This window comes from Pygocentrus nattereri, chromosome 25, assembly GCF_015220715.1.
Source record: "Pygocentrus nattereri isolate fPygNat1 chromosome 25, fPygNat1.pri, whole genome shotgun sequence".
Lineage (NCBI taxonomy): Eukaryota > Metazoa > Chordata > Actinopteri > Characiformes > Serrasalmidae > Pygocentrus > Pygocentrus nattereri.
This window is the reverse complement of record NC_051235.1, coordinates 23,287,280-23,312,736: the sequence shown is the minus strand read 5'-3', so window position 1 is coordinate 23,312,736 and position 25,457 is coordinate 23,287,280. Positions and strand designations below refer to the sequence as shown.

Sequence of the window (25,457 nt, the reverse complement as noted above, 5' to 3'; positions counted from 1 at the left end):
AACGTTGTGGGCACCAAACTGTGTTTGCAGGGCAGTTAGGAGTAAAACCTGATGGTTTTGCTTCCCAGTGGGAATTGGCTTGATGATTGCCATTAGAGGCCTTTAGGAAATGATCAAATGTATGTGGAATCAGTCCCAAAACACCTGATAAATTGATCAGAATCCTTTACACTGTGATATCAACACATCCCAAAAGCATAGAAGACCATTAACGACTACTGAAAACCACCAGGATCCAACAGGCATTTTTAATGGATTCTATGATCTATTTCATCAGGAAGGTACATTAAATGTAACTCTCTTGCTGAGTGATGGACGAAAAATAGATTAAGTGATGATGTTGCTAAACTGCAGCAGCCAAAAGTCACCATGCCATTGGGCCATTTCTGCCATTGTGGCAGAGAGTGCATGTGCACGTGACATTACTGGGGCCTGAGAGTGCATCTGGCTGAGAGTGCATGTCTGCAGCAAGACTCTAGAAAATTTAAAATCAAGAAAATTTAGCCCATTCCTCTGTTATGTTGGTGGGTATCCTCCTTTGAACTGCTTGCTTCAGGTCATTCCACCATATTTCTATAGGATTAAGGTCAGAAGTTTGACTTGGCCATTCCACATTATTTTATTCTTCTTTAACCATTCTTTGGTAGAATTACTTCTGTGCTTAGGATTGTTTTCTTGCCGCATGACCCATGTTCTCTTGAGTTTCAACTCACGGACAGATGTCCAGACATTTTCCTAGAAATCGGTGGTAAAATTAGTTCAGTTCATTGTTCCCTCAATGATAACAAGCTGCCCTGGCCCAGATACAGCCAAACAGGCCCAAACTGTGATACTACCACCACCATGTTTTACAGATTGGATAAGATTTTTATGCTGGAATGCAGTGCTTTCCTTTCTCCAAACATAACGCTTCTCATTTCAACCAAAAAGATCTACTTTGGTCTCATCTGTCCACAAACTTTGTTGCAATAGCCTTCTGGTTACACTGGATTCCTTTGTGACCTTCTGGACTACTACTTGCCTTGCTTTTCTTTGTTGATGGTCACTCACACCTGATTGCCATACCACTGATTGAAAACACACCTGACTCCTTCTAATTATATGCTAATCCTAAAGGTTCACATGCTTTTTCCACTCAGAGAAATGCAATATGGGATCATTTTCCTCCATAAATAAATGACATAGTCTACTATGTTTGTCTCATTTGGTTAATTTGGTTCTCTTCATCTACTTTTAGGACTTTTAGGAATATCTGAAGAAGTTTTAGGTCAAATTTATGCAGCAATGTAGAAAATTCAGGAAAAAAGGGTTCACAAACTTTCAAGCACCACTGTAGGTGCATTTTTAAGTGTAATATGACAGTCACAGTAGTCTTAAACACTAGTCCTAAACACTAGTGCTGATTGTAGTACTACGTCACACGATAAAATAGAACTACCATGTTTGTATCGGTGCTGTATAGGAAATGGTCAACCACTAAAACAATATTGGCTCAGCAGTGGCCCTGTGGCAGTCCATATCCATTGAATGGGCATGGCTGATATATTGTACATACAGATGAATATAGTCTTTCACTGTAAACGTGCAAAGAGCACATCTGTGCTAGGTGTGATAAAATGATTAATGGCTATATGTACAAAGTACGTTATAAAGTGGGAGCTCACAATAGGTAGGTAGCTGTACATGGATCTGTACTTGATCCCATTCTATACCCTATTTCTGTCTCTGTGCTTTCTCTCTGATGTTCCCAGCCTCCTTTTCTCCTTCTAAGTGCTTCTTTACAGCTCCTCTTCCTCTCTATCCTCATGAGAAGTGATTAGCTGGCCGAACTGCACTATTCCTAGATCATCTAAGGGCCTTTTTAATTAAGTGTTTGAAATATCTGCCGAATCATCACGGGCCCACCTGCCCGCCGATGTCTCAATTTAACGTGAGATGAGCAGGGCCCAGGAGGTCCACGGGAGGTCCCGAACAGCCTTAGTGGTGTGATGAGGTGAGGAGGCGCTCAGCGTTAGTGTGTTAACACTGTGGAACCCACTCTCCTCTGGGAGATAAAACTTCTCATTTGAGCTTCGCTCGCCAACATGTGAGGTAAATTAGCACCAGCCCTTGCTGAAAGAGAGGTCAAACAGCTTCCCTGAGGACACACAAGACATTTCTGCTCCTCCTCAGTTGGAGGAAGCAGCTTGAAGTGGCAGAGCCCTTGCACAGCCGGGAGGACTTTGGAGCGGAAAATCTCCAAAAGCGAGAAGAAATAGTGCTTTTGCACCGCTGCTTGGCTTGACAGCTATTTCTTTAGCCTCTTTTCCGTCTGTCCTGCGCTTCCTCCTTCCTTCTCTTTTCTATTTTTTCCCACACTTTGGCAAGCTTGGCCACGTCTTGCCTGTTTTTTTCTTTATCTTTTTTCACCTTTTTCTTTTTGTCTGTTTTTTCTTTTTTCTTTTTTTGCTCCTATTGCTGTTTTTGTGTTTGTTTTATTTTGGCAAGACTTTTCCCACTCTCAATGGGGCATGCTTAGAAGCACTAGGAGAGGCGAGAGCGGTGCTTTAATGTTGTGTTAGTGCCCTCTGCCCCCCATCCCCCCCCGACTCCCTTTTACATTCCCCCCAACCCACTCCATCCCTACCTCTGGTGCTTGCCCCACTCTGGTTTATGTGCTGCCTGGCTGAGAACCAGGCCATTCGTGTGCGCGAGAGAACATCAGTGGCTGCTGGCGATCCCCAGAGGCGGAGCCTCTCCCCGGCTGTAGGCTCGTTTGTGTTAGCGCCAGCCTTTCGCCAGCTTCTGAAGAGACGGAAGGGTGCGTGTGGGTTTGAGAGGCAGGAGTTTTCTGTTTGAGGCCTGCCTCTCACGAGAGCACTGACTAACCTGACAGAGTGGAGAACACAGCCCCCAGTTAACTAATGGCAGGATTAGAAAAAGGGGGACAGCAGGAAGGAGCGAGCGAAGGCCCCTTGTTATTAATTAAGTGTCAGAAGTAGCCATCAAAGAACAGGCTGGTGGACTGATTGGGGAATTTCTAGCCTCCTCTTTTCCATCCTATTTACTTATATGTTCATTTATTTATTTGCTGCATGCTCTCCCGCTCCCAGGTCTCCTTTGAGGTATACAAAGTCGAGTCATCTAATGATGAGCCAAGGAACGGATTTTCTGCCTTTTTTTGTGCTTTCTTACACATACGTACACACATATGAGAATGAGGATGAGGAAGGTGGGTGTAGTGGAGCGTGGCTGAATTATCCGGGCTTATTTCTAGAGTCTCCGAGGATTCAGTGAGATGGAATTGATTCAAGGACGCTTCAATTATAAAACACAGATGAATCTCTACAGAACAAAAAACAGAGGGATACATAAACCATGGCTTTCCTTTCTCCACACCTCCTTTGCTCTCCTTCTTTCTCTTCCCTCTACTTTCCTTTCTTTTTCACATTTTCCAATCTCTTTGAGACACTTCTCTTTTCCTTCTTGCCACTCTTTGGTTCTGTCTTTCTGTGTGTAAGAAATTGTGGAGAACACTTTTAAACATTAAGATATAAACTAAGTCAATCAGAATGGTTTAACCCTTTAAAATCCCAGGCTTATTCCATACTAAGGCTTATTATACAGTCACTACATGGACTTCATTGCAAACTGGCTGAGCTGTTCTTAGGTTATAGTGTGTAATACGTAAGTGTGTAATAAAACTTTGGGCCTGATGGGAGGCTCTGGCTATCTATGGGGTTAGTATGAAATAGATCATTGTGGAGAAACTGAGATTTCTTTATAGTGGTGGTAATAAGAACCAAATGTTGGGACATCTGCAACACAAATATAGCCATTTTATTTACTAACCAAAACCACTTGAATATGTCTTCTGAGTTTTTGTATGTAACGTTGATGATAATAATAAAATAATGTCAAATCTGAAAATAATACATTTTCTTTGGGGGCTGTTTTGCCTCACAATGCCCTACATGTGCTGCTCTACCATGGACATATTGTTTAAAAAATGATATTGTAACCCACAATCTTGCCAAAAATTTTGGAACCCAGTGTCTCAGACATCAGACAGTGTATTCATAGTCATTTCATATAATGACTTACAGGGAGGGAGCACTTAGAGGCATCAAACTCTTCAGGTGTCTGGTTCATATTACTGCAATTTTAAAGAAATCTGAGTTGATATGTCTAAACTGACAAATTTACATCAAACCACTCTGGATGACATTGAAACGTTTCAAACATCAGTGGAATCCCACTTAAAATATCAACCTTTTTCCTCCTGTCATTTTTTTCGTAGCTAACGGCTGACAGAAATCCATTACTAACATCTCAAAAACAAAAACTCTATATGAGGGAAAATCATTTGGTCACACTTTATTTGATGGCTACCTATATAAGGCACATAACACATATATTGGCATATAATGATATTTGTAAATTTATGTATTTATGTTCAGCTTACACCAGTAATCACAAGATAGTATATTTATCACAGGCATGACATTGACATAAAGGCCCTTCAAGTAAAGTGCCATTTGTTCCATTCATAACACTGTTTTTAAGTGTCATTTCCACATAATAGGAATTAGAAGGCATACGTCTGCATTAGTTCTATAGAAGACTTTATTGCCTTTGATCTTAGGTGATAATTTTCATACATGTGAATGAATATACATATTCTCACAGCAAAACTCACTACACTTTAGTAGTAGTTGAAGTTCTTTGTCTGTATTTCTACGTGATAATGAAGTACAAATTGCATACTTTTAAATGTACTTAACTCAAGTATAAATATGTAGAGCTGCTCTTAACTGGTATCCTTAACTAGATCTCTGTTACTCTGTAAACATGCTTTATAAAAGTTTATAAAAGGAAACAGATGCGTAAATATGCCAATTATTGCATTTGCATTTATTATAAAGTTATTATGTAGGTATCCTTCAAATGATGTGTTACCCATTCCTTAGTTTTTAATTTCAGCTTAAGGTAAATGTAATATAAATCAAAAATACTAAATACTTTACTGTAGGTTAGTGGTCATAAGGCTACATGACACCTACATGAGGCCTTCAAGAGAGTTGACATGAAGCTACATAAACATTCATGAACATTTATTCCAGTAGGCATTATTTATCATTAAAGTTGCATTTGCCAACTTTGATGTCAAGCTGATATAATATCTAGATCAAGTGTCACTGATTTTCTAATGACATTAGGCTATGTCATGACATTTTCTGGGGTAAAGTGACATAGGCTTTGCAGCTCATTGTATGTGCCAGTGACATAATGATGATAATATGACAGAGCTTGCCAAGTCAGGCTGGTTACACAAAAGTGATCACTTTCTGAAGCGTTCAGGTAAAGTGAGTTTCATTTGATCAATTATATGATTTAAGCTATCAAAACATCAGTACTGTCACTGTGATAAAGACTAAACTACAAAGTCAGTTGTTATAACATGCTATGCCATTTCAACAAAAAAAGTCACAACCCAACTAAGTTTCAGAAGAAAAATTTATATTACTTGATATAGATTCTGACAAAAGCAGTCTTTATGATAGACACCAATCATGGGAAACCAATCATGGGAATTAGCCTTTATGAGTGTTTATGTAGGTTTCTGTCAGTTGTAGATTTATATCAGGCTAATGCTGCTGTCATGAAGTTTTATGAACACTGACCTACAGTAGTGATACCAAAAAATAAGTCATTTTGGATCATTTCTATAGATTCCCATTGGTCAGTTCATGTGAAATGTTCACATTATGTATAGAGCAGCTGCAATTTTTCTTTTCTTTACTTAATTTTTTAACATACATTTCTCCTCAATGTGGTCACGAGCAATTCACCCTTCTAGTGTCCTCATATCACACAATGTGGTCAAGTTGGGAGAGTGAAGGCCAGCACATGCCTCCTCCTAGGCACATGAAGCATCAACACATCTTTTCAAATGGCTGCTAACACAATGTTGTTTGACAGCTCATACATTTTAGCGTGTATTGACTGGCATCACACTGAGGGATGGGGGAGGGGGAGGGCCATTCATCCCACTCAGTGAGAGAGGGGGCTGTTATGCTGTTGTGTCATTGCAAAGGCTCGAACTTCCTCCCAATGATAGGGAAATGGTTAAGCCATACAAGAGTCCCAGCTTGCATTTGGGTGTAATGGTGTAATAATAAAATAAGGAGAGGCAAGTTTTTTTTGCCAGATTAGGACATCTTCTTTCCTTCTTTTGGCCAAATTGGTTAGATTTGATCAATAACTTTAGATCGATTTTTATTGTTTTTATTTTATTCTCTTTCCCTTTTTCACTCTTTTTTACTCTCTCTCCCTCTCTCTCTCTTTCTATGTCTCTCTACCAGTGTCAGCAGTATAAAGAGAGGGCATCCGTTCCAGAGAATAAGCCGGCAGGGACGTTCGTGCTGCAGGTGCACGCTGTAGACGCAGATGATGGAGCCAATGGGAAAGTGACATACGGCTTCATGCACAAAGACAGCACGGTCCCTGCCTTCAACATTGATCCTGAAACAGGTACCCGAGAACCAAATGCCTTTCATTCAATGCCTATTTCAGAGTCCAATTTATATCCTCATTTTTCCCCACTTTTTTCAGGGCTTCATAACAGTCAATAAAACCTCATTCACTGAGTTCACTGAAATATTGAATTTGCTAAGGAAAACTTGAACAAAAATGAAGTTGGGATAACTCAAACATTCAATTTCCATTAATCATTTGAGTAAACCTTTCTGATCTAGTTTAACTGTGTGCTGTAGCATAGCACCATTCTGCAAGTCAAGACACAGTGTATTAATTGTTTACACATACAGAACAGGAGCATTTTAATCTTAATATTTTAGAATGGCTTATAGTCTCTGGTTAATAATTTCTTTCTTCCATTACATTATTCTTTTTTCTGATTTTCCCTGTACCCATCTTTTTCCTTCTTTTTCTCTCCACCTTTCTCTCTTTTTCAATCTCCTCCTCTGCCAGTGGTGCATGGAAGTCATACACACTGAAGTGTTTTCATGAATTCTAAAGTTCAGGCTAATTTACTTTAATCACAGCCTTTTAAAATGTGCCAGATCTCAAATGAAAAGAAAAGACAGCATTTAGAACCTTCTCTCAAGCCATCTTATGAAAAGCAGCTCTTTATGAAATGTAACTGCTCATTGGCCTTCAATCCAGCCTTTTAAAAAGGAGGAGGAAGAAAGGTTTGGAAAAGTGTATAGTGTTTGAAATGACTGCTCAAATTTAAATGCTTTAAATGTCAAAGCATTCAACAGGCATATTAAATCAGTTAATATATAAATACATATAGTAATGATAGACACATACTCTCTCTAAAGAAAAAAAGAACAAGAATAGAGGTTCCCAAATGATTCTTGGAGGTATGGATGTATGGATGAAAACTGGTGTAGAGCCTTTGCTTTTTTTTTTTTTTTTTTTTGAGGTTCATGTCAGAGAACTCTTCGTGATCTATTTTGGCACTTTTGTTTTTAAATGTGTACAGTACAGTTCAAAAGCAGAGGATATCCCTTCATTTATTCAAAGTTCTTAATTTTTCTGCATTTTTCAATGTAGCTGTCACAAAGCCCTTACTGAGAAATGGAAAAGGATTTGCACTAGGACTCTGAAACTGGACATCTGATGGACATCCATGGACCGATGGGTCTAAATTTGTCATTAGAGTGATTTGGATTGTGAGAAGCAGAAAATGTAACCAACTTCTAAGACTGAACTTTGGAGGTGTGGAAAAAGTCCAGGCAAATGTCTTTGAAAAACTGAAAGCACGTCCCTTTAATAGCATGGAAGCTGTAATGAGGTTAAAGAGTGGGCACATCAAACATTGAAAGATATTTAATTGTTCAAGCTTCTTTGTAATTTTCTGTCAAATTGCTTTCTACCATAACTTCTGCTTAATGTCTGTTTTGATTGTAAATTAACTAAATGAAAAGATGGACTCTGACTTTTACTTAGTAAAGTACTTCAAGTGCAAGGTTTAAGAGGAAATATATGTTTAGTATTAATAGGTAAGTAATAAAATCATAATTCAGTCAGTACTGGAATTATTGTCTTACTGTTTGTCTGGTTCTCAAACCGTTTTCTCTTCTCCTTTGTGGATTGAATCTTTTGCTTCAAAGTGAAGCGGCTGATTTGTAATTGGTCAGTGTTAGCGCTACCCATCAGCTCTAGCAGTGACTGATTGTGACTGCTTCTAATGTTTCATTTTTCACCTCAGCTTCACTTCCTCTGTTGTAGGTGTGATTGTGACTGCAAGAAAATTTGACCGCGAGCGTCAGAGGGAGTATGCAGTGACGGTAACAGCCACTGACCAGGCCGCTGACCCTCTCATCGGCATCTGCCAGCTCAACATCCTCATACTGGACGAGAATGACAATAGCCCGAAGTTCGAAAACCTGCGCTATGAGTGTGAGCATCGTTCTTCTTTATTCATATCAGACACTGCATAGAGAAAACATATATATTACTATGCCTGAAAGGAACTGTTTCAGTCCAGCATGTTCACTTTGTGATCTGTGATGAATGTGCAAGTTCTAAATTTGCATTTTATTTGACCTTAGGGCTTGATACCATTCACGTGGAACAGACTTCAAATCTGCAAAGTAGCACTGCACTTTAAAATAAAGGTTCTGATGCATTAAACTCAGCAAATAATAGAAATTATGTTCGAAAATGGGTAGAACCCTAACCCTATATTTATATTTGTTCTTGTAGAAGATTTTCTCATTTTTACAAAAAAAATAGCTCTGAAGAGGTTCTTCACAATCATGTCTCCTCCACTGGAGATTCTTTTATGGCAAAGCCTCAAATAACCCTTTTTGGTAATTTCATTGTTAAGAGTGAACAGTATAAGCTGAATCCTGTGATTATATATATATATATGCCGTATGCTGTTTTCTTGGCTCTCTAACCACATTCTCACTGTCCCTCGTGTCTGATTGGGATAATTTGTATTCTGTGCTCTGTTCGGACAGACTTCTTGCGAGAGGACACCATGATTGGCACCAGTTTCCTGCGTGTGGCCGCGCATGATGATGACTATAGCACCAATGCTGCTATCACTTACTCCATGTCGAAAGAGCAGCCGGAATACTTGCGGGTCAACCCTGTGACAGGCTGGGTTTACGTCAACCAGCCCATTTCACAGGTCAGCATGTGGTGTCATGCACACTTTTCTTTATCTCTGAGGCTGGAAGGATATAGATCTCCAGGGGTTAGAGAGAAGATGGATTACTCTCTTACTGGTAGACAGTAATGGTGATTAAAGGGAATATATATATATATATATATATATATATATAATTGCTGTTGTCATAACAAAACCTTGTATCTCCAAAATGAAAACTTTACAGGAGAAGAGAAAAACATACTTTACTTTTAATGGAAGTCAATGGAACCAGAATTTTGTGGGCCGTTTTGGGCCATTTCTTTTGATCCATTCATCCTGAAATTTATGCACAATGTAAACAACAACAGATATTTTCAAATTATGTCAAAAACTGAAAAATGACAAAAATGGAGATTTTGTTCAGACAACAGCAATATATATGAGAAAGAAAGGAATGATCTAACTACAGCAGCAACCAGCTCTGATGTAAAAGAAAGCTATATGTGTTAAAGGAATGGATTGTCAAAAAATCCAATTTATACAGTTTTCACTTAGCCCAGATTAGCCGAGACATGTTTGGAACCCACATTTTGCTTCTGTAGTTTAGAACGGGTGCTATGAGGCTAATGTTGCTAACAAATATTAGAACGCAATAGTCACCCAAATAGCCTGAATATTGCTGCTAAACTACATTGCAAAAACTGCTTTCAAACTGCTCAAACTACATCCAGTTCTTCAGTTCTTCAGTGAGGTCATGCAGACTTGTTCATGTTCATGACATACTGTGAACTATAAAAAGAAAAAAGGGCCTTTTTTCACAAATCACATCAGGAGTAGGAGTGCTGATCTAGAATCAGTATTGTTCACATTGACTGTCATAAATTTGGAAGAATCTGGTCCGAGATCAGTCCTGCTTGTGAACACCAGTCCTGGTGTTGTCAGAAATGGCTTCTGTTCTTTTTTTATAGTTTAGTTTTATAGTAAGTCATACTGTAAACCACATTAGTAAAGACCTGGATGCAGCTTGAGCAAGTTGAGAGGGGTTTTGTGGATGTATTTATACAGAAACAGACAATTTCTTTAACATTTATGTTTTAAAACTTGATTTTTAATGTCTGTACAATTAGGCAGCAAATTGAAACTATACTAGATATAAGAATATATACCTGTAGCTATTGATTGATATTGATAGTTTTGTCTTCAGTTAATCCTTTTTTCTAAATTGCTTATGATCCTAGCCCTAGCAAGGTTGGAGATAGCAGCAGTACTTTGCATTGTGAATCTCAAAGTAAAAATTGTGTTGTTAATAAGTCATTAACTACTCATTATTAATGTATTAATTAAGCGTTTATTAAGCATTATCCATAGTAATTGAGTACACTGTTAGCTGATTGCTTAGTGTGTTCTTTGTTCAGTGAAGGAGCAATAGCTTAATTAGTCCTTGCCTGTATAATGTGCATTGAGTATAATACTGTCTATAAAGCAATATACATCTGCTACATAGTCTTATTAATAAGGTATCTGTGACGATTGTTGTGTTTTTGGTACATCCGACATGACAAGTCAAATTATCATCATTGAAGGACCAAAAAAAAAGGATAGAAGGAGACATGAAGTCTGTCTCCTGAGAGAGAGAGAGAGAGAGAGAGAGAGAGAGAGAGAGAGAATTAAACCTGTTGAAATGAGAGCACCTCAGTGAAGCGGTCTCAGTAAGAACAGTTGCCATGACTACCAAGGGTGTATAGTGAGGGGTAGAGGGTGTGTGTGTGTGTTTGTCCGTGTGTGTGTGTGTGTGTGTGTTTGTCCGTGTGTGTGTGTGTGTTTGTCCGAGGAGGTCAGCTTGAATTTGTTTTCCTGTCATCACATCAGACAGCATGCACACTTCTGTTTATACAAGCCAGAGTAGCACATCCACAGGGAGTCTAGCAGACATTCTTTATGCTATCTGACTAACTCACCTCTGACATTTGCTGTTCACTGAGCTGACAACATGTGAAAAACTGATACTGTTCATTACGAATGCAAACAAACTACCATTTTAAGTTTTGATTGAACATCATTTTAGCTGCACAATTAGGCACTAACATTATTTACATCATTGTGACAAATTAAGAAAAAATAATAAATTACAAGTATACAGAGAGGTTTAATGACTGATCAAGTGTCTTTAACACTTTATCTTGCTCATAATTCATTGCAGAGGACCTACATTACCAGAGAAATCATAGCCACGGATGGAGGGAACCGGAGCAGCTCGGTGGAGCTGGCTGTCACCATCACTAACGTGAAAAACCAGCCTCCTCAGTGGGAAAAGGACAGCTATGAAGTGGTCATTCCAGAAAACACCGTCAGAGACACACCTGTAGTGGTATGGATCTATCTTTTCTGCTGACTCTTGAAGATGACCTACACGAGGGCTGTGCAAAAGTCTTAGGACACCTGAAAAGATGATACTTAAATTGACTGATTATTTGTTCAGAAAACCAAAGACATTAAAATGAACATAAACATTGACACAATATATTGTTGTCAGTTAAACCTCTCCTCAAGACAGCCAGACATTTTAGTAACTAAGTTATACTTCATTTTGTTAAATCTGACATACTGATGGTGGAATTGAACAATCCATGCAATGACTGAAGTGCATCAAGGAGAAGATGAGCCCAATCATATTTATTCTACTTTTCAATGGTGCTTTTACAAATATGAACGCACTCACTGCCCACATAAATAGGTTTGACCCCTTAACTTCTCAGGAACTGCCAGCTTAAGAAGAACTCAGCCAGTTTACAACATTATTCCATGTAATGACTGGATAATAAGCCAGTAATAAGCCCCAGACTGTCCTAAGGCTTTTACACTTTACTGCATGAAGAAAAGTATCCAGACCCCTGATATTAGTAGGGAGCTGTTACCATATTTTCTGCAGTAACAGCCTCTACACTTTGGGGAAGACTTTACACTATATGTTGGAATATTGCTGTAAGAATTTGATTGTATACAGCCACAAAAGCAGCAGTGAGCTCAGAACTGATGTTGGCCAATTGACCTATCCATGCTCCATCAACAAACACTTGCATCGTGAGTAGTATTACAAGGCATCCTTTACAGAACATAAACATAAATCCCATAATTCGACATAAAGAATTTAGACTGGAGTTTAGATTTCATACATTACATTTAGTTTGTTGTCGTGGCCCAGAGATAGATGCAGGAATTATATCTTTTATTTAAGAGCATGTTCTGTTCATCTGCACCAGCTCAGTCTGACAACAGTCCTAACATACAAGCTTTCAGACCTGCAGCTATTTATGCATCTGCTAAAGATCAACTCAGTCATGAGACACAAATAATAGACAATAACCCAGTCATGTGTCACCAGCGTAGTGACTCTGGGGGTTTTGATCAGGCTGCCTCAGTCTTTAATAACTGATTATTTAGGATTGCGCAGAGGTAGTCGAGGCATTGTAATGACATGTCAAGGATATGATTAGACATGGGTGAACGCAGTGTGAAAAATGGAGGTTTATTTACATGGACCTTTTTTTTGCTGGTTTATTGTGCTCTGTTTAACTAAAAAACACCCCTATCATTATGAAAAGTCTTAAGCCTTAAAAAACTGAAGGCCACAACATATGAACCTTTCATTCTGGGTTAGTTGCAGAATTTCTTTATAGATATGAAGCACCTCATTGATCTGGCTTGTAAATAACTAACCAACCAACTAACTGCCTAACTCACTCTCTAACTCACTCACTCACATGTATCAATCTAAAGATTGTCCACAAGATGGAACTGTTCATAATAAAATTAGCTTTCAGTGCTTCACATCAATGACACTGTATATTTTTGTGAAAGTGGAATGGAATCAGGTTCACAAATTTATCCATAAAAGCCCCTCCAGCAAAGCATCAATATTTGTTAACGGTTTGTAACACTTACTTAATGTAAGCAAGTACTTTACGATAAAAAAGAGAACTGGTGAAAACTATGAGCTAATCAGAACCCAACCAAACCGCCGAAGTTCCTTAGTAACACAACACATCTAACTTGATCACATCTGACATTGTTTCATGGTCAGTTGTGTTGTGTTAGCAATAAGAATGCGAGAGCAGAAATTCTTTGAACACCATATTTTGTCAAAATTAGAACAAGTTTTAGAGTATTATTTACATCAACTTGGCAAAAAAGTTTTATGAGCAAATTTGCTACTAAGCTGTCATTAGTTAGATTATATGACAAACCAGTGAGACCTTTCACATACATGCAAGATAAAACAACATTTGAAATAAATAATATGCTCAAAATGTTCTTATTTTGACAAAAATTGAGTTGCGTGCGGCATTACTTTTCCTAATTTGAGTGTACTGCTTACAGGGAATAGTTCATGTTAGAAGACCAGTGCCTGAGCCTTCAGACCACAGATGAACCTCTCAGCACCATGGTCAACAAACACAAATCTAATCAGATACATGTACAGTATCCTATATGCATTCCTGTTAGTATGTACTGTGAAGAGAGGTGATTATCCTAGTCCTGAGATTAGTTATTTGACGTGTAGACAGGCGAGGCATGAGTTAGCTCAAAGACGCTGCAGTGTGTGTTGTCATGTTCTGTCAGTTACCTCAGACAGCCTCTGTTTTCTGCTTGGCCACACACACCTTGCTTCCCGTGCACGCTCACTAGCATCTATTTCCATTTCAATTAATGACAAGACTCAGCTGTGCCTGCGGCTGCAGCATTCTCGTCTTCCCAATAACTCAGCATTTACTGTGTTTGTGTGTGTATTTGTGTACACAGGAACATGCAGAGAGACACAGGCCGACGTTCTATCTATATTTGTGTAGTTCCTGAAATAGCCACACATGTTCCATTGTCCCTAAAGGCCGTATTAGTCCAGATCCTTCCTGTTATTCTCTACCCTCACTTCTATTTTTAAGTGAACCACTGCATCACATTTGCTGGCCATAGATTCAGCCAATCACTGGCCTTGGATTATTCATGGCCATTTACTTTTTCTTTTTCATTCAGTTATGGGTGCATTGAAAATTAATTTGCTGAATCTCCTGCAGCTCTTTTATGAGCTATTAAGGCTATTAAAAATGTAGAAGAACATTTTACTAAATGTAGAATGGCTTGGATAGTGAAGTTCAAAGGACAAGGATGAATTCAAACAAGAGAAGAGAGGAAAAAGACAGTGACTAATAAAGGAAGATCTGCATTTGCTGGTCTAATTGATCTGCAGGATAAACGTTAGCTTCCATGTTAGGAGAGGTCTGCTGGGTATCTGATTGATCTGGAGTGTCTTGTTCTAGCTGGATGCTCTGTTTTTGAGCATGGGCTGTGATTAACAGGGATATTGCTGAGTGTTCATTTTAAAAGAGAGAGGCTGAGTGCTTCCATGATTGAGATGAGCTGACTACTGAACTCAAACAACCACTCAATTATGAACGCAAGCTCTCCCTCAAGGTCTGACTAATACACACAGTTTAGTATCGTGCACACTTTAAAGTCATTCTTACTTTTGTTACCAGCATTGTGGTGACCAACAATGCTGTAGTAGATTAAAAAAAATGGTCAGTCCTGTTATTTTTAGATATGAAGCACCTCATGGATTCTACTTCTAACTCACACATTCACATTTAGCACGCTGAGGACTCTCCAGAAGGGGGAGCTCCTAGCACTGGCTCTCAAGTAGATTTTGTATGTGTCACTGAAACGATAGAAACTGGCATGAACCCACATCAGCAGGAGCTAAATAGCTAAACAGCTAAACACATATATATATATATATATATATATATATTTTTTTTTTTTTTTTTTTTTTTTTTTTTTTTCCCCAAAATAGTAACTTTACAGAAGAAAGCCGAACTGATGTTCTTTAACATAGTAAGTTAATGTTAAGAGGTTTTATTTCTGTTGGTCCATTCGTCATGAAATTTTCACACAATGTCAAAACACATCTGCTGGGTTCAAATGAAGTAGACAAATAAATAATGAATAAATTTGGATAATTTTTACATTAACAGCAATGCATTTTGTAAGGTGACTAGGCATGCTTTAATATGTGTATCACTGTAACTGCAACATGGGTGTTTAACACTTAATTGCTGATTAATTGGTGGAAAGCAGGCCACACAGTCATGCAACATCAACCATACACATGCATTTGCCTGCAGACTTCTGATTGTTTGAGATCTCAGTAATAAATGTGTCTGTTTTTTTATCACCCAGCTCCTCATTTTTATTAATGGTTAGTTTGACTAGTATGCATTTAATGCTGCTGCCATTGCAATATGACAACAGCCATTGGTTTGTATGATAAATAGTTTTTTTTTATTTGTTTGTTTGTTTTTTATTTGTTTGTTTGTTTTTTATCATGTTTACAGTGACAGTGGGTAGCGCTGTCACCTCACAGCAAGAAGGTTTTAATCCCCCTGCCTGGTTATCAGGGTCCTTCCTGTAGGGGGTTTCCATGTTCTCCCTGTGTCTGTGTGGGTTTTCTCCTGGTGCTCTGGTTTCCTCCCACAGTCCAAAGACATGCAGTTAGGCAATTGAAAATGCTAAATTGCCCCTACGTGTGTGTGAGGGTGTATGTCTGTGTCTGACCTGTGATGGACTGGCAACATGTCCTGGGTGTTTCTTATCTTCTGCCAAATGACTGCTGGAGTAGGCTTCAACACCACCTGTGACTCAAAAGGATAAGCGGCTTATATAGTGTGTGTGTGCGTGTGTGTGTGGGGGTGTCTGCACAGTGAGTTTCTGCAATAAACCCATAGTTACGAGCCAGAATAGATCATATGACCTCACATATGAGGTGCCAGATAGATATAAATTTATTAGCAGAACAAAGTGTTAGAAGCTTAATGAGTGCATTCCAGGGCAGGTCTTGAACCCTGCACTGCCATGCAGAAATGGAGCAACTTAATCATTCAGCAATCTATCGTAAACCACCTGTAAAATGTAGGATGATTGTCACACCCAGTATTGTATGCTAAACAGTAATGGCTATAGTCACAACAAATATGCATCACCATAAGGAAATATTTAAGTAGTGAAATGTACATTTAATTGGTTTGTATGCCTATATAAAAAAAAAAAGAAATATGCTTTCTATTGCAGCCTTTGTAGAAACAGCTGTTCAGGGAATTTTCTTATAGTTTTGAAGAAACTTGAAAGGTGAATTTGCTAAATGCTGAAAGTTATTTTGTATTTTGCTGCTTGCTTAAATGAGATGTTACTTTGATTTCTGTTTAAGGCATTTTTTTAATCATAATTTATCACTTTTCATATACATATTATCAGGCATAACATTGTGACCACCTCCTGGTTTCTACACTCATTGTCCATTCTATCAGCTCCACTTACTGTATAGGTGCACTTTGTAGTTCAACAGTTACAGACTGAAGTCCATCTGTTTCTCTGCATACTTTGTTAGCCCCCCTTTTACCCTGTTCGTCAGTGCTCAGGACCCCCATGGACACTCACAGAGCAGGTACTATTTGGTGGTGGCTCATTCTCACAGCAGTGGATCAGACACAGCAGTGCCACTGGAGTTTTTAAACACCTCAATGTCACTGCTGGACTGAGAATAGTCCACCAACCAAAAACATCCAACCAGCAGCATCCTGTGACTACTGATGAAGGACTAGAGGATGACCAACACAAACTGTGCGGCAGCAGATGAGCTATCGTCTCTGACTTTACATCTACAAGGTGGACTGATAAGGCACAAGTGTCTAATAGAGTGGACAGTGAGTGGACACAGTGTTTAAAAACTCCAGCAGCACTGCTGTGTCTGATCCGCTCACTCAGACAAACTAACACACCACCACATCAGTGTGACTGCAATGCTGAATATGATCCACCACCCAAATAGTACTGTGAGGGTCCATGTGACCACTGAAGAACAGGGTAAAAGGGGGCTAACAAAGTATGCAGAGAAACAGACAGACTACAGTCTGTAATTTTAGAACCACAAAGTGCTCCTATATAGTAAGTGTAGCTGATTGAATGGATGGTGAGCATAGAAACGAGGAGGCGGTCATTATGTTATGTCTGATTGGTGTATAATGGTTCCATGCCATATCAAACCCCTATACCATGGCTCCCTAGTGCTTTGCAACAGTCATACGTACCTGCATCCCCTTGTTCCCTTATTCCCTTGTTTTAACCAGGTTTGTTCTACCTCAAACCACTGCTTCCCGTAACTGCCCCCTACCATGTGCCTTTCAGACGGTCAAAGCCACCTCTCCGCTGGGTGACCCCAGAGTGACTTATAACCTGGAGGACGGCATGGTCCCAGAGACGAACATGCCTGTGCGTTTCTACTTGACACCCAACCGCGAGGACGGCTCAGCGTCCATCCTGGTGGCTGAGCCACTAGACTACGAGACCACCCGCAACTTCATGCTCAGGGTCCGTGCTCAGAATGTAGCAGCTGTGCCTTTAGCTGCTTTTACCACTGTGTATGTCAACCTTACAGGTAGGCATGTCAGTCTGTCCATCCATCTGTCTGTCTGTGTGTGAAACAGCTCTATTGTCTACATGTAGATCTTTTATTTATTGGATTCATCCATAAATTTCTTAATATTCAGTTCTTAATCTTAAGACTTATTATTAAGTAACTGTTAAAAATTATTCGGTGACCACTATTAAATGAATATTTATGTTAAACAGTTTTGAGAGTGAGGGATTGACGTGTGGACCTGTGTATGAATGGTGTAGAAAGTTGAGAAAAATGATGAAAAATTATTTTATCCCTTTATTTAAGTATTAAGTAACTGTGCCATTTTAGTTTTGATTGAGATTCATATGAGTTATGCTCTGTACATTCAATTCTTTTGAATGTTGATTCCTTCACAACAACAGAGCCACATGTGTTTAATTTGTCTCCCACCTTATTATAACCAAGTGCTAATCCACCTCACTGTTTAATCCCATTGAAATCCTAATATACACTAATCCCTGCTTCTAATCCACTTCAGTTATACTCTTAGACCTTGAACTACCCTTACCTAATTTTAAAGCTCAGAAGCGATCATTCTTTAATATCCTATATCTTAGCTCTCTGTTAGCCCTTTTCTGCTTCAATATTGCTCTGCATTTCTAATGCCGCGGGAAGTCGCTCTACCTTCCTGTGTAATTTACTGGCTCTGCCCCACAGCCATAATCGGGCTCAAGTCATGCATGAATCTCTCGCTCTGTTCCATTTATGAGTACACTTTAATACTGATCTAGGATCAGCCTCCCCATCCGCACCCCAATATTAATCCAATAAGAGTTTTATGATGAGGCTGCTTTTTAACTGCTCCTCTCCCCCCTCCTAAAACGAGGCAGCTTGTCCGGACCTGGCGCCAATCTTTTCTGGAAAGCGCTCCATCATTCATGAGTGCACAGTCTTAAACACTGACATATAATTTATCCACTTTCTCTGCTCACTTATTTACGCTCTCTTTCTCCAATTAAAAGCACAACCGGTAGCATATGAAATGGGAAGTTGGAGGGGCGGGAGGAGGAGATGATGAGGGGAAGAAGAGGGGAAGGGGTCGTAATGGATTTGGACCTGCTGTTTAATTCATGGATTACGACTTTGACTGGAAGAAAATTAAAAACCTAGAAGTGCATCAGATGGCGATTAGTGCCTGGGATCGTTCGACCCATTAAAGATCGTTGCTCTAAATTCCGCTGTCCTGACTTCCCCTCCATTACAGAAGGACGGCACACATTTCACTAGCCAACCTCAACAACTGACAGTTTCAAAGTCAAAATTATACTTAAAGTTCTCTTGGATTTGCTTGGTTTAACGAGTCAGTTGCCATCTGCTGGAAAAGCCAGCTTGTCCAGTGTGTGAATCAAGCCAGGAGGGCTACTTTTATCTCCTTGTTTGATTTCATCTCTATTTACTCTGAGGTCAAGGTGCTGTATTAAATTTGGCATCTAAAGAGAGAAAACAACGTGTCTTTGAAGTTGCTCCATAACTCCGGTAGATGATAGGTCTCTCTTAACCCGTGTCAACAGCCTCAGCCAGAGCCATGCAACCTCCACTGAAAAACTAAATGAGGCTCTGAGTCCAAGGTTGACTGTTGAAGAAGGGACAGCCATGTCTGTAAAAAATGACAGTTAACTTCAATGCCTTGCTGCTGCTGTGGCTTGAAAGCAAGCAGAAATGATTGACAGACCATAGAACTGTGAGCATTAGCACAATTCACTGTGAGATTTTATGACAGAAGGTGAAAAGCTGACATGGTTATGAATGCTGTGTTGCTATTTATGCTGCCTGCTACATAAATCAGCTCTTTCCTTCATTGTGTGCTTGTGCACTTTGTAAACAGATGTGAACGACAATGTCCCATTCTTCACCTCTTCCATTTATGAGGCTTCAGTGACTGAGGGGGCGGAGATTGGCACTCTAGTTTTCCAAGTGTCAGCCAATGACCTCGATCTGGGGTTAAATGGAAAGGTAGGTCATTCTATTTTTTTCCTGTTGTTTTTAATGCAGTATTATCAGGCAAGAGTTGGATTATGTCTCTTTCACTCTTAAAAATGAAGGTTCCTAAATGGTTCTTGGTTTGGATGAACAGTTCTGGACAGAAACCTTTATTTGTTACAGAACTACTTTAACCCTCTACAGCACAGTGTTGCCAAAGGGCAACAATTACTTTGTCTCAATTTTGCTAAAATGCCCTAATGTACAATCTGTGTTTTCCTATTTAATTGTGGAAAAGGGGTCTTTTAGTTTGAAAGGACAAATACTTCATGACAGCACATGACCAGGAATTCTTCTTATGATGTTGTTATTACCATACATTTCAAATACCAATCGAAACTGGATTTGTAAATATTGGGTCATGCATTTCACTAAACATAGGTTGGATATGTTGTTCTTATTTTCAATGAAAGGAAAGTTTTTAGAGAAAATTTAGATTTTATGGTGCTTTGGTACAACTGTGCATTTTTTCCATATGGCAACAATATGTGAAATACCACAATTAATTTTTAGGGGAAAAAGAAAACAACACTATCTATCTATCTATCTATCTATCTATCTATCTATCTATCTATCTATCTATCTGTGTGTGTGTGTGTGTGTGTGTGTGTATATATATATATATATATATATATATATATATATATATATATATATATATAGATAGATAGATAGATAGATAGATAGATAGATTCCCAATCTTTTCACTACTTAAGTGATTTTAATTAACAAAAACACATTAAAACATTTTTTATCATGTTTAATTAAAATAATTAAAATAATAGCGGGTTAAAAGAGGTGACCAAAGAATTTGTCAATTCATGGATTTTTAGTTCCTTTAGTTAGTTTAGGTCCTGGAGGGCCAATGTCTAGCACAGTTTGATGATTTCATTGCTCTAACAGACTTGAAACCCTCTTATACATTTAAATTATGCAAAGGGTCTTTCCATTTTAAAGATCTTATCTGCTTTTAATAAAGACCCATCCACTGGAAGGTTTTTTGGGGAACCAAAAGTGGTTCTGTTACGGCAAAATCTTTTGGTCACCTTTATTATTTTATGTTATTTCCAGTTCTATTCATGTCATTTCTAGTCAAAACAGCCATTAAGTACACATTAATGTCTGAGAATCAGGTAAAAGAGCTGAAAATTACACAAAAACTAAATGTAATATTATTTATGCAATATTTAATATGGCCAGTTTTGCCTTACAGCTTCTATTTTTTTAGGAGACTTGCCATTTTTCAGATGTGCAGGGATATTTTACCACATTTAAGATCTTAGATCTTAGCTATATCTCTGCTTCTAATGATCCAAATAATTCCAAACATGTTCAGTGATGTTGAGGACTGGACTCTAGAGTGGACAGTCCATTGGGCTGAAAACACCAGCAGCTTCTTTGTTTTATTTGAACATGCTCTTCTTGTCTATTTCATTTTCTCTGTAAGGACTTCTTTATGGCTACACATCCTTTCAGACTCATAGTGTTGAGTTGTTGTCTCAGAGTAGAAGGATAGACAGAAACACCTGTGGATTTTTTTTTTAATCTTAAGCAAGAGTGGAGTTTCATTTTCTCCTCTCTCTCAAAGATGAAAGTCTGGTGGGGAAAGTTTTGGTGGTTTACCAGGTTTTGCGCAGTTGTAAGGAGAAATATTGAGCATAATTATTGTTTTTACTGGGATATAAATAAGTGAAAGGTGGTCTCTGACTTTTGTGCCGAAATTGCATTTAGAGTAAAAGCAATGACACCATTTAAAGATCACATTAAGAAAAAAAGTCACTTTTTTCCCTTGGCAATAAAGTGATGCTTGACATTAAAGTGTCTAAAATGGTTTTGTAGGCATGAGGCATGAGTTGACACATGAAGAAACCAACTGTTTTCAATCTTCACTTAAGGCCTGTCATTGCAGCGTTCTGATTAGCAGTATCCACTGATATTCACTCAAATCATTCTGTCCACTGTGGTTAAATGAAATGGTAGATAATGACATTGCTTTCTTTTTTCTGTTGTCTTTTAAATCAGATGCTTGTCCTTTATATTTGCAATGGCATGAGATAGAGTTGACATGGAAAAAATCAGATGCATTTAGTCCTCTCTCAGCGCCTGTCATTTACTTCTGCGGTGCCATTCTGATTAGTAATGTACTCGCTGTTCAATAAAATCATCCTGTCCACCGTGGTTTGAATGTGGACTTACTCCGGCTATTATCAGCAGAGCCTGCCATCTTCCATGGCATCTGCACAATAAATTGCTGACAATTTGAAGCCATTTAAGTGAGGAAGGAGGAAACCAAGGCTTACCGCTAAGTCATCAAAAGAGGACTCATAAGGCATGAATAATGACACGTACGCAGTTAAAAGCTTTGTCATGGGCTCATTCTGCTGCAGGGCTGACACTAACCCTGGCCAAGTCATACTCATTACGCTCATTCTGCTGCCTCTCGATGGGGCAAAGCTCACAGTACAGCCCCATCAGTCTTCTGTCCTATTATAGCTCATTGTATAGTGTGCATAAACCAATTGAGTATTAAATCCTAAAAAAAAAGCACCACCACCAACACTCGTGACTCTTCTTTACCCTTTTAATAGAATTACTTGAGGAATGGCGTGGCGTCTGGCATGAGGGGGGGGGTCGGTGTGATGAGATGTTCCTGTCTCTGTATGCACACTGTCCTTGGCTGCTTAATTGCATGCTCTCCCTGAGCAGCTTTGCAACAACCTCGCTGAATCATAGATAGCATGCAATCCCACATTTAGATAATGAGTATCATTTGTGGGCGTGAATACTAATATGATTTTTTGCTCTCTTTTTATTTATTTATTTTCCTTTTTTTTTTCTGCTGTTTTTTTTCCGGCTTTTGCCGTAGCAGTTGGAGATTGCAGCTTGTTTTAATAACCTGACCCCCTACTAGCTTTTTATTATGGCATTTACATTTAATTCCAGCTCTTATTTGTGTTCTCCACGCTAATTCGACTGGCAGGGCACCATTTATTACAAACACCATGCTGTTATAGTGGGGCCACTCGAAGTGTTTTTTTGCCTGATAATTTCTGTTGGGGGCCATTTTCAGCTGCAGAGAGACAGCGACCGTACCTTTTTATCCTTCCAGCCTTTAGAGGCTATCGGCTTTAACTTCATTATCACAAATGACTTTTGAAGGACCTGCACTGTGCAAAAAACAAATTGTCCTCACTTTTTTTGTGAGTTTGATGTAGTATGAAAACAAAGTTTCAAAACATACCTTTCACTTTCCAATCCATGCCGTCAAATATATGGAAACTAAGTTACTACAGGCAATTTTGAATTTGCTGTTTTTGTGTTAGTATATTTACATATTAATCAACCTGCTGCAGTTTAGCCCCGCCCATTCTTGTCGAAGTTTCAAGGAGGGTTGCGGCCTAGACCAGAGGTCAGCAGCACATGACTCTGGAGCTGCATGTGACTCTTTTACTGCCCTGTTCCGACTCCACAACAGAATTCGATTTTTAGTTGAAAATAAAATAATCCTCCTTTGCGGTAAAATAAAGCTTTTCTGGTCATTCTAACACAGTTTTAACAATAACTGGTCTTAAACACTGAAGTTAATATATAACAGCTAATTCACCCTTTAACTCTAAAGGTTGGTGTGCAGACTGCTGGTCACCATAGCAATGACAATGAGTCTCGTCTAGCTAGTAGAAAGATTTAAGATGAACATTGATCATTTGTAACTAATTGTGACTAATTTGCATTTATAATCACTCCAGCTGGTTTCCTGATGCATTTAATCTGCAAAGAGAAACTGCCAAACGTCATGAAAGTGTAAAAAGTCATGAAGCTGAAGCCAGCCTCTTATTTACCGTCTTCTTGTTCAAGTTGTTACTTTGCACCTTGAATAGTGCAACATTTAGCTAGACAATTACATTCCGGTGCCTCAGGCACAATTTAAGGTGTAACAGGAAAATTCGAACAAGAAGCTGCTGAATGAGAAGCGACTACAGCCTCATAAAATGTCAAACGTTGGGCATTTTACATGAAAACTGCTCTGCTTTTGTGGAAATGTTTCCTGCCAGAGATGCAAGAAAGGGTGAGCTAAAGCTTAAAGCAGAGCAATGTGTCTGTTTTCATTCATATTTTTAGCCAATACTAGTACATTAGCGCATACTGAGACATATTTACAGCTCAGATGGTGAAATGTTACTTTAAAAAAAATGAAATGTTGTGGCTCCCAAGATGGTTAGATTTTGTTGAAACGTGACAAAATGTCTCTTCTTAACATTTTGGTTGCCGACCCTTGGCCTAGAATTGACATGAAAGAGGCATAATACGGGGCAGTCAATCAAAACAGATTACATGTACATTCATCAGTATTAAAAGCACAGTAATAAAAATTGCCTGGTTAAATCTAAAGAATAAATGAAGTATGGATCCTATTATTTGTGCAAAGCCCCACGCAAATGTTTTAAGTGGACTTCAGAGAGAAAAATAAAACACATGTAGGAGAAGGGCTCTTTCATTTTTGCTCTACTCCAGTGTGAAACTGTCAATATGTCTTTTCTGAGGGTTGTGGAGAAAAGTCTTGTGGTGCTGGATTGGTGTCCTGGGCGAATGAGTTATGAATGAAGGCTGCTTGCTTTCGACAGCTTAATTATACACAGAGCTGGCTGAGGTGGGATCACTCGGTGGCTCAGAGCTACGCAGGAAGAGTCCGATTAATCACAGACTCCATCCCTCCTCTTCACTCGTCTCCCTCTAGACTTCCCTCTGCCAAGCCTCAAATATCGTCTCTTCCTCCATCCCACTTGTCCCTTATTGCCATTCTCATCATCTCTCCTCTCTCTCTCCTCTCTTACTTCCTCTCTCTTTTTTACTTCCTCTCTCTTTCTTTCTCTCTCTTTCTGTCTACTGCTTTCTTTCTCTCCTGCTTCCACTTTCTTTATCTCTTCCTGTCTTTATTCTACTCCCCTTCTCCCTTTCTCTCTCCGTCTCTCTCCCTCTCTGTCTTTCTTTTGCTCTCAATCTCTCTTACTTCCTCTCTCCTTCTCTCTCGCTTTCTTTAGCTTCTTCTCCCTCCCTTTTTTGCTTATTCTCTCTCTCCTTCTAACCTCTTTTTGTTTCTCTCTCTCTCTCTCTCTCCATCTCTCTCCCTCTGTCTTTCTTTTGCTCTCAATCTCTCTTGCTTCCTCTCTCCTTCTCTCTCGCTTTCTTTAGCTTCTTCTCCCTCCCTCTTTTTTGCTTATTCTCTCTCTCCTTCTAACCTCTTTTTGTTTCTCTCTCTCTGTCTCTCTCTCTCTCTCTATTTCTTTTTGTTTTCTCCCCTCTCTCTTTCTCTCTTCAATTTGCCTCCTCTCTGTGTGCAGCTTTCTCTTTTTTTGCTCAGTAGTAGCTCAGTAGAGCTTTATTACTCTATCAAGTACAAATGTCAAAGCTCAACAGAGTTGAACTGCTCACTTCATGGAATTAACAACAAAGACAGTTATGATAAACAATAAAACTAATAATAATACTACTAATAATATTCTCTGTCTCTCAGATCTCGTACTCTTTGCTGAATGACCGCAGTGGAGACTACCAGTTCTTTCGTATTGATCCTGAACTGGGCTCCATTTACACTGAAGCTGTATTTGACCGGGAGACGAAAGGATCATACCTGCTGGAGGTGAAGTCCATGGATGGCTGGGAGTCTGCCAGGCCAGGCAGGCACGGGCAGCCCAACTCAGGTACAGCCAGCCTTCTAACACAGCCTCTGTGGTACAGTTAGAGTCAGAGTTCTATATCCAGTTAACACCCTTAAACAAACAGTGAAATTCTGTGGAAACAATTTGATGACATGTTATTGTTGTGTTTACACACAATGAAAAACAAGAAAACATCCTT

The 25,457-nt window shown here is 39.0% G+C and overlaps 1 protein-coding gene across 1 annotated transcript in view; it reads left to right on the top strand.

The window, feature by feature from the left end:
• The window catches only part of si:ch211-186j3.6 (neural-cadherin), a 374,937-nt gene that overhangs the window by 193,893 nt on the left and 155,587 nt on the right, over positions 1 to 25,457 (top strand). Inside the window, exons 9-15 of the mRNA XM_017723303.2 lie at positions 6,345 to 6,513; positions 8,242 to 8,412; positions 8,979 to 9,151; positions 11,313 to 11,480; positions 17,348 to 17,597; positions 19,447 to 19,574; positions 25,114 to 25,300. Coding sequence (XP_017578792.1) covers positions 6,345 to 6,513; positions 8,242 to 8,412; positions 8,979 to 9,151; positions 11,313 to 11,480; positions 17,348 to 17,597; positions 19,447 to 19,574; positions 25,114 to 25,300 — 1,246 coding nt within the window. The remainder of the gene's footprint in view (positions 1 to 6,344; positions 6,514 to 8,241; positions 8,413 to 8,978; positions 9,152 to 11,312; positions 11,481 to 17,347; positions 17,598 to 19,446; positions 19,575 to 25,113; positions 25,301 to 25,457) is intronic.